This window comes from Drosophila ananassae, assembly GCF_017639315.1.
Source record: "Drosophila ananassae strain 14024-0371.13 chromosome Y unlocalized genomic scaffold, ASM1763931v2 tig00000163, whole genome shotgun sequence".
NCBI classification, from domain to species: Eukaryota; Metazoa; Arthropoda; class Insecta; order Diptera; family Drosophilidae; genus Drosophila; species Drosophila ananassae.
Genome location: NW_025319090.1, coordinates 58,366 through 72,920, shown reverse-complemented (window position 1 = coordinate 72,920; position 14,555 = coordinate 58,366). Strand labels below are relative to the sequence as shown.

General features: G+C 38.8%; 1 protein-coding gene across 1 annotated transcript; it reads left to right on the top strand.

Annotated features, from left to right (window-relative positions):
* The first annotated feature begins 4,204 nt into the window (after nt 1–4,204).
* On the top strand, nt 4,205–14,242 carry LOC123258249 (trichohyalin-like). Its single transcript, XM_044718121.1, has 6 exons — nt 4,205–4,697; nt 5,325–5,809; nt 10,005–10,427; nt 10,527–10,991; nt 13,333–13,442; nt 14,050–14,242. Exons 1-6 carry the CDS (start codon nt 4,205–4,207, stop codon nt 14,240–14,242), a joined length of 2,169 nt encoding a protein of 722 aa, XP_044574056.1.
* Nucleotides 14,243–14,555: the final 313 nt, after the last annotated feature.

Here is a 14,555-nt window from a genome sequence, read left to right as displayed (position 1 = left end):
TAATTCCATGAAAGCCCTTTGAAATATTGCGAAATCTTCGTCATTATTTATGTACATTACAAAATTGTGTCCACATACAAATTTAAGAATAATATCTTTTGCTGTACGTTCCGTCATGTTACTATATTTTATTGTATTAATTGTTTTATTAAAATACCGGACTAATTCATTACTATCTTCATTTCCCTTTTCAAATATTAATTGGTGACTGAAAACATTAATTGGACGCTCTGTAATCTGAATACAATTGCCATTATCTTCTTGGGCGCTATGTATAGTAGCTCCTGTGCTTTGTAAATCATCTTCGTTTTGAAATGTTTCTTCTAGTTGTTCATTATTTGATTCTTTTTTAGGTAGCCTAGATAAGGCGTCTGCTACATAATTTTCCTTTCCTTTAATGTAATTCATACCACAATCATATTGACTAAGATATATTTTCCATTTTTGCAATTTCATATTAGGTTCTTTAATATTGTGTAACCAAACTAGTGGTTTATGATCGGATGTAATTTTAAATTTTCTTCCAAATAGATAGGGTCGGAAGTACTTAGTTGCCCAGACTACGGCTAATAACTCTTTTTCGATAGTTGAATAATTTATTTCATGATCATTTAATGTTCTACTTGCATAGCAAACTGGTCTACCTTCTTGAGCTAGGACAGCTCCTAAAGCATAATTACTAGCATCAGCAGTTAATTCAAATGTTTTTTCAAAATCTGGATATCTAAGGATTGGATCATTTGTAATTAGTGTTTTTAATTTTTCAAATGCTTCAACGTAATTATTATCTTTGACATTTATTTTTGAACCCTTCTTAAGGCACTGGGTCATTGGTTTAGCAATTTTTGCAAATTCTCTAACAAACTTTCGGTAAAATCCACAAAGACCAATAAATGATTTAATTTGTTTAGGAGTACTTGGAATTTTAAAATCGTGAATAGCTTGAATTTTATTTGGGTTTGTTTTAATTCCTTCAGTAGTAATTATATGGCCTAAAAATTCTGTTTCTCTTTTCATGAATTCACATTTATCTAATTGAAGTTTAAGATTGGATTTTCTTAATCGGACGAAGACTTTTTGAAGGGACTGAATATGTTCTTGTAAGGAGGTCGAAAATATAATAATATCATCTAAATATACTAGGCAATGAGTTCCTATTATATCGTGAAGAATATTATTCATACATCGCTGGAATGTAGCAGGAGCATTTTTTAGACCGAAAGGCATTCTAGTATATTCATAGTGTCCTTTCTTGGTGGAAAAGGCTGTTTTTTGAATTGATCTTGGGTCCATTTCAATTTGATGGAATCCCTTTGCCAGATCTAACGTTGTAAAATATTGACATTTTCCTAACTTATCTAGTATTTCATCCATATTGGGAATGGGGAATTTATCGTCAATAGTTATCTCGTTAAGTCCTCTGTAATCAATAGCCATACGAAATTTTGGAATGCCCGATGCATCCATTTTCTTGGGTACTATTACTATAGGACTACAATAAGGAGATTTAGATTTGCGGACAATACCTTGTTTAATCATATCTGCTATTTGGTTTTCTACTTCATTGTCATAAATATAGGGATAAGTATATGGTCTTCTATAAATGGGATCTTCATGTTTAGTTTTTATTTTATGTTTGATTTCATTTGTGAAGGTCAAATTGTCACCCTCATGATACTGAATATCAAAGAATTTGGACATTAGAGAATGTAGTGCCGATTTTTCCTCACTGTTGAGATGATCATCTCGAATATAACTAGTTTTTAATTCTGTTTCCAATGCGTAAATGTGTTCTTCATCCTCTAACATGTTTGTATAATTTTTGTTATGTTCCTTTATTATATTGATCATTGGAAATTCGTAATTATTTAGTTTAACAGTATTCTTTCCAAAATCTATTTGGGCTGATGTAAGGTTTAAAATATTACGTCCTAAAAGAAAATCGTAATGATTGGAAAATTCTTTGACAAAAAATTTTTGTTTTGATTTAAATAATTTTGGAATTATAAATTCAATGGATTTATTCAAAGTGACTGAATTTCCTACTGTTTGAACTTTTATATTATTCTCTTTAATTGGATATTTTAAAAAATTTTCATTTATTAAACTTATACTGGAACCTGTGTCAATAAGGCAAATGCATGGTCTATTATCAATTTTTATTTTTATTGCTGTTGTGTTTCTTCCGAGGCTTGTGTCTGAAAATTTTCAACTATTTCCATTGGTTCTGGTCTATTCTGTTGGTCTGATTGTTTTTGAGGAACATTAACAGACCGATTATAATTTGGAGAGTTTTGACCTGAAGGATTTTGAGAGTATCTATAATTATTATTATAGTTTGAATTAAAATTTCTATTTGAATCAAAAGTATTTTGTCTTTGTTGATAATTATATGTCCCACGATTATTATAATTTTGACTCCTATTGTTTCCTACATTCTGATTGAAATTTTGGTTTCTGTCCCTTTGATTATTATTAGAATTATTAGTATTAGAAGTATTAGATGTGGAGACCATTGGTATATTATATCGATTTTCAACACTTCGGGAAAAATTATATATGTCATCATCATCATAAAGACCTACAGCTTGAGCAGCTTGTTTTAATTTAGTTGGAGTTGATATATCGTATTTGCATATAGATATGTACACTCGTAATGGTAATTTTTCACGAATTACTTCTGCTATATGATCACCTAATATTCTTGAAAATATAACAGTGTTTGCTGCATTATTATCCAGACTTAACTTATTACAAATTTTACTTGTCTGTTTGTCTAAATCATCAATAAACTTACGTAAACTATTTTGATATTTAATTTTATGTAAATCCATGATCATGAGATGTGGGGGTTTTGATGAGTTGAATTCACTGATGAGTAAGGTTCTTAATTCATTCCAGTCCTGGGTTGAATTCCGAAGAAGAATTGTACGTGCAGGTCCAACGATGAGGTTTAGGATAGCTCCTTGAATGATTTCATTCTGAGTAGACGATGTTGTTTTGTATTGGGTAATCAAGTTATCAACACTTTTTATAAATAGTGCTAAATACATTGTATCACCATCAAATTTGTCAATTTGTTTTAGTTGCATGAAGAAATGATTCATATTGCTGTCAGACAGGATGTGCCTTGCTGCAGCTGATGTGGATGCTTGTTCAGATTGCATTTTAAAGTTTATTTATTTAATTTGGTATATATATGTTTAAATTGTCTTGATTATATTAATAATTTTATTTTATTTGTTTATTTCAAATAGACATTAGAAATCCTCATTCGTGATTTAACTAATGCTGAGTTCACTGGTATTAAAAATGTTTTTATTTAATGTTTATTGCACTTCACACTAGAAATCCTCATTCGTGATTTCACTAATGTTTAGAAATGTTTATAGATTCGTTTTGCGGATACAATAAATTCGCGATGTATTTAGTTCGATACTTAAAACACGCGAGGATAATTGTATCCTACCGACTGCGCCAATTATATGTTTTAATTCCCGATTTAAAATAAAAAAATAAAAATTAGGATTTTTATTTTATAAATTTTATTATTAAATTCAAGAATGAGTTATAAAGATATCCTATTGGATTGATCGTAGATTATAAACTGATTTTACAAATTCAATTTTCTTATAACTATAGCTTTTATCGGTGACAGCGACGCTGGCAGCATAGATGGACTTTGGTTGAATAGTTTTGATTGGTGAGAGCTTTATGCTGACATGTAGGTTCCCAGGATGGGCACTTGTTTATGAATTTGGAGCAAAAGGGGTTTGATGTTTACGTCTACTGTCGTCGATAAAGGCGTGTGAATGGTTTATGTCTATGTTTATGTCTGGATGCCAATGATAATGCTATGGGAAAGGGTTTGTGTCTAGCCTATTTGAATTATTCCCACAGTAGGCTCTGGAATGTTGTTTATATACGATTTGATAGGTATGGCAGGGTATACTGGTTTTATGGGGGATTCGTTATCTAGGGTATTTGCAGATACATTAAGTGTATCTGTGGATACACTACTTGCATAGTGTATTTCAAAATAGTTTTCAAATTAAATTTGAAACAAAAAATTTGGTAAGTCAATCACCCAACTTTCATCTTAACAATTCTTATTTGATATTATTTCTTATTTTCCAAATAATTAACTTCTATAATTTTCCATTTTCATAATTATTTATAATTTTTCAACTAGCACCAAAAAAAGATGCCACGTATATCACAATTGTCACAGGAGCAACGCCGACAAGCTGCTTTAAATAGAAGCAGGGCTAGCTACGAACAAAATGCATCCCAAATAAGGGTTCGGAATTCTGAACACATCGCCAATGTTCGCGCCAATAACCCGGAACTGCGGGAGAAAAGTCGGGCATGGGAAGCCACAGCACGCGCCACTTGGAGGCGAAGTGAAAGAATCCGTAACATTGAGCGAATTCGGGATGCTGAAGGACATGCTCATCGCCGACAGGACCCCGAGGAGCGCCGACGAGAGCAGGTGCACGATACTCATCATGCCACTCGGAGGACCGATCCGGAGTTCCGAAGTCGCGAACGGATTCGGGATATGGAGGCACGTGCCAATCGCCGAGAGGACCCCCAGGAGCGCCGACGAGAGCAGGTGCAAGATACTGCTCATCATGCCACTCGGAGGACCGATCTGGAGTACCGAATTCCCGAACGAATTCGGGATATGGAGGCACGTGCGACTCGTCGAGAGGACCCCGAGGAGCGACGACGAGAGCAGGTGCAAAACACTGCTGACCATGCCGCTCGGAGGACCATTCCGGACCATCGAATTCCCGAACGGATTCGGGATAAGGAGGCGCGCGCGACCCGCCGAGAGGACCCCGAGGAGCGACGACGAGAGCAGATGCAAAACACTGCTGACCATGCCGCTCGGAGGACCATTCCGGACCATCGAATTCCCGAACGGATTCGGGATATGGAGGCGCGCGCGACCCGCCGAGAGGACCCCGAGAAGCGACGACGAGAGCAGGTGCAAAACACTGCTGACCATGCCGCTCGGAGGACCATTCCGGACCATCGAATTCCCGAACGGATTCGGGATATGGAGGCGCGCGCGACCCGCCGAGAGGACCCCGAGGAGCGACGACGAGAGCAGGTGCAAAACACTGCTGACCATGCCGTTCGGAGGACCATTCCGGACCATCGAATTCCGGAACGTATTCGGGATATGGAGGCACGCGCGACACGCCGAGAGGACCCCGAGGAGCGACAACGAGAGCAGGTGCAAAACACTGCTGACCATGCCGCTCGGAGGACCGACCCGGAGTACCGAATTCCTGAACGGATTCGGGACGCCGCAGCGCGCGCTTATCATCGGCAGGACTCGGAGGAACATGCAAGGGAACAGGAGAGAAATACTGAGGAGCACCGACAACGACGAAGGAATCCGGAAGAGAGGCAGCGAGAACGGGAAATGGACGCCAATAACAGGAGAGCAACCAGGAGAAATCCCATCGCAAGATCGCAGGAGCAACGGATGAACACATCTCAACGACGGGAAACACGACAACAGCGGAGGATTCGGGAGGAACAAATTCGACAAATGGCAGAGGATCGGCTAATCAACTTTAGGATGGACCCCCAAAACCGACTGGATGCCTCCCAAAGGCAGTCACAAAGGAACATGGACGCAAGAGCAGCCCTTTCTGAGGATGAGATGGAACAGGAACGAGAACTACAGCGTCATAGGATTCGATCATCGGCGAGGGATCTTTATCACAGGAACATAAAAGAAGGACCAACGGAAATTTGTGTCTGCTGTGGAGGAACGTGGTTCCGTTCGCAGGTAAGCGGATTATACATCCTTGCTATCTCCTCTAAATTTCCCCTCCTAAACGTTGGCAACGCTTTCTATTTGTCGAGAAAATTTCCCAGTCCGTCCGGCAAATATAATTTTTGCAATACCTGCCGTCGTGCCATCTCTTTAGGCAAACTCCCATCACTCTGCCTTTCGTAAGATTGGTTCGTAAAACTAAGCCTTAATACAAAAAATAAATAAAAAAATAAAATGAGGTAAGAAGGATGTCAGAGTCGTAACTGCTCAGATTATGACAAGAGCGAGGAAACCTCGGAGCCCATTAGATTAGCCAATTCAGAGCCAATAAAAATACAAAATATTTCGGAAGAACTGAACGGAATATCTGGATGTGATTGCTTATCTTGATGAATTAAATAAAGTAAAATAATTAATATAAAAAATTGAAAAAGAAAATAAAAATGTTTTTGTGTGAAATAAAAATATATGTTCACACGTTGTCGGCCAGAGGCAGACTGAGCTCTGGAAATATTTTCAAAGCGGTCCACAAACTTTCTAAAAGAAACGGCCTTGTAAGACAGAAAAAATATTAGTAACATAAATCCTAAGGTTACTCTGATGCTTTTTTCGGTTGGCATGGAAACGGGCTACTGGTATAAAAAGGACTTATAAAAGTTTACAATTTTGGAGCAGACAATCCGTTTGGGTCAGCGATTGGGAAAAAGCTTTTTATCTTGCTCGGCACAAATTATGTATAAGGTGCTCTAAAATTATTTACCTTCGAAATCAAATTTAATGAATTTTTAATGGATTTTCCTTTGGGACGAGCAGGCAAGTGGAAAAATGGAGAAATAGGAAGTTCAATAGCTTAGATAGAACTCAATTTAATAGACAAGGAATAAGGTCTTCTTACCTTTGTGACACCTGTACAAAAATAACCAGATTAAATCCAATCATCACGAAATAGATAATATTTTATTCAAATATCGACTAGACACCTGAATACATGGATCCCAAAAGCGCAATCAACCCAGAAACCGTAAAAATCCAAGTATTCCCAGAGTTCAGGCTTAGAACCCCAAGTCCGAAAACATTGTTACATGCTCCATTCTTAAGCTTCGACTTGGACCTGTACCTCACAAACCTCGGAGAAAATAAAAAAATGTGTATAAATAGATTAGACTGTGAAATATGTGATTTAGCTTTCCATAATATGCAGACTCTTAGATAGAACTTAATTTAATAGACAAGGAATAAGGTCTTCTTACCTTTGTGACACCTGTACAAAAATAACCAGATTAAATCCAATCATCACGAAATAGATAATATTTTATTCAAATATCGACTAGACACCTGAATACATGGATCCCAAAAGCGCAATCAACCCAGAAACCGTAAAAATCCAAGTATTCCCAGAGTTCAGGCTTAGAACCCCAAGTCCGAAAACATTGTTACATGCTCCATTCTTAAGCTTCGACTTGGACCTGTACCTCACAAACCTCGGAGAAAATAAAAAAATGTGTATAAATAGATTAGACTGTGAAATATGTGATTTAGCTTTCCATAATATGCAGACTCTACGTGAGACCACCCACCACATAATATACAGCCAGGGGAATGAGAATTAGTGATGTTAAAGGACGATCTAATATTATTTGCAACTCCACGTCTTTCCATATGAGTACCCGGCGCGTAGGCGTCCGCCTCCCCAAACAATCCAACCGAGCCGAGTTTTTTTGATTGATTGCAAACCAGGAGGCAGATGAATTTGCCCCACACAAAGCAGCTCGTAAAATAATCCAGCTTCAATTAGCAAATCAACTGGCTAAGGATGGTGAAAATGAAGATCCGCTAGCTTTACATTGGCGGGAATTTTCCAAGAGCTGACGTCCAATGTCCAAATGTGGCTGAAAGTCAGTGATGTTGGAGGCTATGATCGCAGTTAATTGTGCGGAGTAGATAGAGCTTTGGGATTGCAAACTGACTTGCACAGAAAATCCAACTGTAGAGAACCCTGCGTAACCTATACCGGATACAGTCACCGGAGAACTTATCTTCCGCAGCTGCAACTGGTCCGTCAGCGTTCAAGTGACTAGATGCACCTGCGAGCCAGAATCGAGCAGCGCTCGTCAGGGCAGTAGAACTCCGGAGCGGTTCCTAACCAGAATATTGGCAGTGGCTAGCAACACCACATCACCAAAACTATCCTTAGCGACAAGAGAATTGACGGCGGCGCGCGCTGAACGAAAAACAGCGTCGCTAGGCGCTAATTGACCTTAAGCGACAAGCTTAAAAACCTTGGGCAGGAGTTTATCACGAGAGAATGGCCATCACAGAGTTTGTGATCACAAATGAAGAGTTACCTGGATGAAAATGACTACGTCGTCCCACCGCAAAGTTTGGTGCATGTGATTTCGTCGTCAAATCCAATGTTATCCAACCCTTAGCTTAACTAAGCTAATACAATATATAAACATAATTTTAAATCGCAGAAGCCTCTGCTGGATGAGTCATATCCTGTTTGTCAATCTTCCCCTCATTAGTGTCTGACACCAAGCAATTATCCCAGACTAAACATCCAGCTCTAACTGTAATCATATTTCTGAAACTTTTCCACGGTCTGAGCCAGACTAATAAACAAGTGAACCGGCTCGCCGCCGACAGTCCGAATTTGATCTCCGAATTAAGATCTTCCGATCTTATCAGTTTTCACCAATGAGTCAACTATTGCATCAGCCAATTGTCCGTTCTCTTAATGTCTCTTTGGACAATGGTTTAGATTTACAAATAGCCCTTTTTGAGGTTTCTCTCTTAAGCCGAGGTTTGATGGTAAACCGATAAGATCAGCAAAGTCAGTATTGTCTTGATTGAGTCTTGAATCGGGATCGCACTAAGCTCAAATAAAATATAATCGTGGAGTGAAAAGTGGGTTTAACATTAAAAGTCGATTTAAGTGTTCCCATAGAAAATCGGTGAAAGTTAACCCACAAAAGACAACTCCCATAAAGATTATATTAAAAAAAGGAATATAATAATTATAATAAATAACAAAAAACTTTTAAAAAAATACATAAAAAAAAAGCATAAAAATAGAAAGGAAAAACATCTATCTAAATAAAGTGAAAACCAAAAAAACTAAGTGAAATAAAATTAAATATTCAAAATAATATTTCAATAAAATAAACAATAAATATTGTTAACAAAGAAACCAAAAAGGATAAAAAAATTAAAAAAAGACAGTGCACAATAAAATCACAAAAAGACAATCAAAACAAAATAAAAACAAGAAAGGAAAGCTAACTTCGGGCGGAGCCGAAGTTTATATACCCTTGCAGAATTTTCTATAAAGTTAAATATTCATATGGTAAATTTTTTTATATCATCATCCATTTAAAAAAAAACATATTTATCCCATTCAGCCAAACACTCAAAGAGTAGTGTTTCACGTGACAAATTCAAAATATTCATATCGAATAATGGGATTTTGTGGGACTAACAATCATAAAATTTAAATGAATTTCATTTTGGGTCTACAGCCCTTAAGAGCCCTTTTAGGTATAGGGGTTTTTATTTGTCCATGGGATTTATTCCTTGCTTTAATGAACACCTGCAAGGGTCATAACAAGGACACGTGCAAGGGATAAATTGCACAACAGGTATCTCAGGTACGAACTTTGGCACCTATAATAACAGGTAATACCCTATTTCTGATTGGTCGAGTCGGAAATAAAATGATCCTAAAAATTGTGACGGCAAATATTTATAACCACAAAATTACAAAACAGGTAGATCAGGTAGATATAAAACATGGTTTTTATTACCTTTTTAAAAACGGATGAAATTGCGTAACCCTCAAGGGTATTTTTTAAAAAGTATTTTTTAAAACTTGGCTATATATTGGCACATCCACTAATCCGCAGTGAGTGTGAAAAAAGTATTTTATTAAAAAGTGAGTGTGAAAAAAGTATTTTATTAAAAAGTGAGTGTGAAAAAAGTATTTTTTTAAGTGCAAAAATAAGTGTGAGAAAAGTATATCTCTAAAGGGAAAATATAGTGCATAGTGTATTTCAAAATAGTTTTCAAATTAAATTTGAAACAAAAAATTTGGTAAGTCAATCACCCAACTTTCATCTTAACAATTCTTATTTGATATTATTTCTTATTTTCCAAATAATTAACTTCTATAATTTTCCATTTTCATAATTATTTATAATTTTTCAACTAGCACCAAAAAAAGATGCCACGTATATCACAATTGTCACAGGAGCAACGCCGACAAGCTGCTTTAAATAGAAGCAGGGCTAGCTACGAACAAAATGCATCCCAAATAAGGGTTCGGAATTCTGAACACATCGCCAATGTTCGCGCCAATAACCCGGAACTGCGGGAGAAAAGTCGGGCATGGGAAGCCACAGCACGCGCCACTTGGAGGCGAAGTGAAAGAATCCGTAACATTGAGCGAATTCGGGATGCTGAAGGACATGCTCATCGCCGACAGGACCCCGAGGAGCGCCGACGAGAGCAGGTGCACGATACTCATCATGCCACTCGGAGGACCGATCCGGAGTTCCGAAGTCGCGAACGGATTCGGGATATGGAGGCACGTGCCAATCGCCGAGAGGACCCCCAGGAGCGCCGACGAGAGCAGGTGCAAGATACTGCTCATCATGCCACTCGGAGGACCATTCCGGACCATCGAATTCCCGAACGGATTCGGGATGCCGCAGCGCGCGCTTATCATCGGCAGGACTCGGAGGAACATGCAAGGGAACAGGAGAGAAATACTGAGGAGCACCGACAACGACGAAGGAATCCGGAAGAGAGGCAGCGAGAACGGGAAATGGACGCCAATAACAGGAGAGCAACCAGGAGAAATCCCATCGCAAGATCGCAGGAGCAACGGATGAACACATCTCAACGACGGGAAACACGACAACAGCGGAGGATTCGGGAGGAACAAATTCGACAAATGGCAGAGGATCGGCTAATCAACTTTAGGATGGACCCCCAAAACCGACTGGATGCCTCCCAAAGGCAGTCACAAAGGAACATGGACGCAAGAGCAGCCCTTTCTGAGGATGAGATGGAACAGGAACGAGAACTACAGCGTCATAGGATTCGATCATCGGCGAGGGATCTTTATCACAGGAACATAAAAGAAGGACCAACGGAAATTTGTGTCTGCTGTGGAGGAACGTGGTTCCGTTCGCAGGTAAGCGGATTATACATCCTTGCTATCTCCTCTAAATTTCCCCTCCTAAACGTTGGCAACGCTTTCTATTTGTCGAGAAAATTTCCCAGTCCGTCCGGCAAATATAATTTTTGCAACACCTGCCGTCGTGCCATCTCTTTAGGCAAACTCCCATCACTCTGCCTTTCGAATGGTTTCGACTTTCCCGAAATCCCCGAGTGCTTAAATGGACTCACCTGCCTCGAAGAGCGCCTGATTTCACCGAGAATCCCTTTCATGAGGATTATTTCTCTCGGCTATGAAAGGCAATGCGGTATCCGAGGCTCTGTGGTGAACGTTCCAATTTCAGTTCCTGACATTGTGACTGCGCTTCCGCGCTCTTTCGACTCTACTCATGTCATCCAAGTCCATTTAAAAAGGAGGCTAGAGTACGCTCACAATTTCATGACTGAAATTATTCGACCCACTCGGGTCCTTGAAGCTGTACGGTACTTAGTGAATACCGAGCTCTACAGAAAGCACAACATTTCACTTAACGAGTCATGGCTAGCACAACTTCAAGGAAGTAATGAAATTCCTTTTATTGCGGATGAATCTGATCGCGAAGCGGTAGAGCAACTTCTTCAGCAGCAGCACCAATCCCAAAATGCTGTAGAGCTCGAGGAAAATTTAAATCCTGGAGGCCATGAAACATTATTGGAAAATAATGATACTGCAATTCAACGCATTGCATTGGCACCGGGAGAAGGCCGCCGCCCAACAAGCTTAACGCTTGTCGAAGATGCAGAGGAACTTTCATTTCCAACTATTTCTTGCGGAGAAATATTTAAAGGAAATACAACCTATGCAAAAAAAGCCAGATCCCAAATCCGTTTTTACGACCGTCGGACCGTGGTTCCTAAAGTTTTATATATGTATAAATTTTACGAAATGCAGCGTATACAAAATACAATTTCGATTGCTTTACGCAAAAAATCAGGAGCAGTTACCGCTGGTAATCTGCGAGATGAGTCTTTTGTACATAGACTTGTACAACATAATGATGGCTACCACATCCTTAAATGCTTACGGTCCGCATCAGCTCATTGGGAGGCTGAAAAAAAGAAAGTGATCGCCATGATTCGACAATTCGGGTTGCCAACGTTTTTTATAACACTTTCCGCTGCTGAAACGAAGTGGAATGAACTTTTAGTTATCCTTTCTCTTCTATTGGACAATAGGGTTATAAGCGAGGAAGAAGCGGCAGCGCTTTCCAGCTCCGAAAAGGCTCGGTTAATCCGATCCGACCCAGTGACGTGCTCTCGGTACTTCGATTACAGGTTGCGACAATTAATGAAATTGTTCAAAACCGAAATATTTGCGGAATTCAATCTTTCCCATTTTTATTGGAGAATCGAATTTCAGCACAGAGGATCTTCGCATTCTCATGGCATGTACTGGCTTGCTGGTGCTCCTAAGCTAGACGACACCGAAAATACCGAGCAAGTAATAAACTTTATCGATAGGTTTATTACCACAAATGGAGACGATCCTGAACTACAAGAAGTAATTCAGTATCAACGTCACAAGCACAGTTCATCTTGCCTAAGAGAGTTACGCGGACAGGAGTTTTGCCGTTTTAATATGCCATACCCTCCTATGCCCAAAACGGTTGTTTTGCATCCGATAGAAGAAAACGAAGTAAATGTTGAAGAACATAAAACTTTGTATAAAAAAATTAAGGAAACTTTAAGGACCATTTCTAATGAAGACGCAGCTTTATTTAATAATTTTGAATATTTTCTGTCCCACCTTGATACTAATTTTGAAGCCTACAAATTAGCCTTACGTTCAAGCTTGAAAAAGCCACAAATTTTTCTTCGCAGACAATTTTCCAACCGACTGCTCAATGCTTATAATAGAGATATTCTAGGCTTACACAGAGCTAATATGGATATTCAATTTATGCTATATGCCTACGCCTATTGTAGTTATATTATTAACTACATTAACAAATCAAACAGAGGCGTATCGCAGTTGCTCCGTGAAGCCATGGCTGAAATAAGCCATGGGAATTTATCTATTAAAAGGAAATTGCAGCACATAGGGAACAAGTTTATTAACGCTACAGAAATATCAGCCCAAGAAGCATCATACAATATTTTGGGCCTGCATATGTCGGAGGCAAGTGAAGGTACAATTTTTATAAACACTTGTCATCCAGACAAACAAGTTCGATTGGCTCGCTCAAATGAAGAATTAGAGCGACTACCAAACAACTCGGTGGATATTTTTGAGCGTTCTTGACCGATATGTGCAAAGGCATGAGCAGCTGGAAGGAATTTGTTTAGCAGATTTTGCTGCTTGGTATACATTTCATAAGCGCAATACACGATCTGCCGCTAATCATAGTGAGGACTATGATGAAGCAAATGATTTGGAGGTTGATGTTGAAGACGAAGTTGCTGAGCAAAACTATCCACTGATGGACGGGTATGGTTACGTTAAGAAACGTAAGCATCCCCTGATTCTAAGATGGGTTCGCTTTAGCATTAACTCTTCACCATCGGATTATTTTCGAGAGCATTTAATGCTTTTCTATCCTTGGCGAAATGAAGAAGCTGAACTTCTTTCCAACGACGTTGAAAACACATTTAGAACTAATCACGAATCTATTAGGATCATGAAAAGAAACTATGATGTGTTTGATGATATGGAGTTAGAAAGAGTTCTTGAAGATTTGCAAGAGGATAGAGGGGATAATAATCCCATTTTGGAAGAACCTGCCTCCCAATTTTTAGACGAAGAATTTAGAGCTTTAGCAGTGCCTAATATAGAGCGGAACGTAAATATTCTTCAGGATGACAATGCAACAAATAATCCTGAAGAAGATGGCGAACTTCAATTAATTAGACACCTTTGCTCGCTAACTCGGACCCTCAACTACAAACAAAGAAAATATTATGAAAATATTATGTTATGAACGCGACTTTGGATTAATTTTTTCGAGCCCATGGTTGGTGCTATCGCTAGTTCAAAAGTTCGAAATAGTCCAGATCCCGAATGGACTCCTATAGTAAAAGCCTCTCGAGTTTTTCAGTGTGGAAGATCAGAGCATGCTTCTGTTGACAGAAAACAATTCCCAATTGTTCCTGCTGAGGCTATTACCATCCATAAAAGCCAAGGAGCAACATATAGCAAAGTCGCGGTGCATCTTAAAAGAGGCATTAAACGAGCTTCGCTATATGTTGGATGCAGTAGAGCCACTAGCGCATCGGGACTTTTCCTTTTAGGCGACTTTGTTCCTCCAACAAGATTTGGAGCTTTAAATGTCCAAGCCGAACTGCAAAATTTAAGAGAGGAAAAGTTCTTGACTACGCATTACGATTTTGTGGTTAACAGAAACGAAGCAAACTGTCTATATTACCATAATGTTGAGTCTCTTCGAAGCCATCGCGAAGAAATTTTTAACGACCCTATTATTTGTTCTGCAAATTTTCTTTGTTTTGTCGAAACTTGGACTCTTCCCAGCGAAGATTTCTCTTTGCAAGATTTCGACATTATAAAAAGAATTGATAGCAATCGATTAAATGGTTCTGGGAAAAA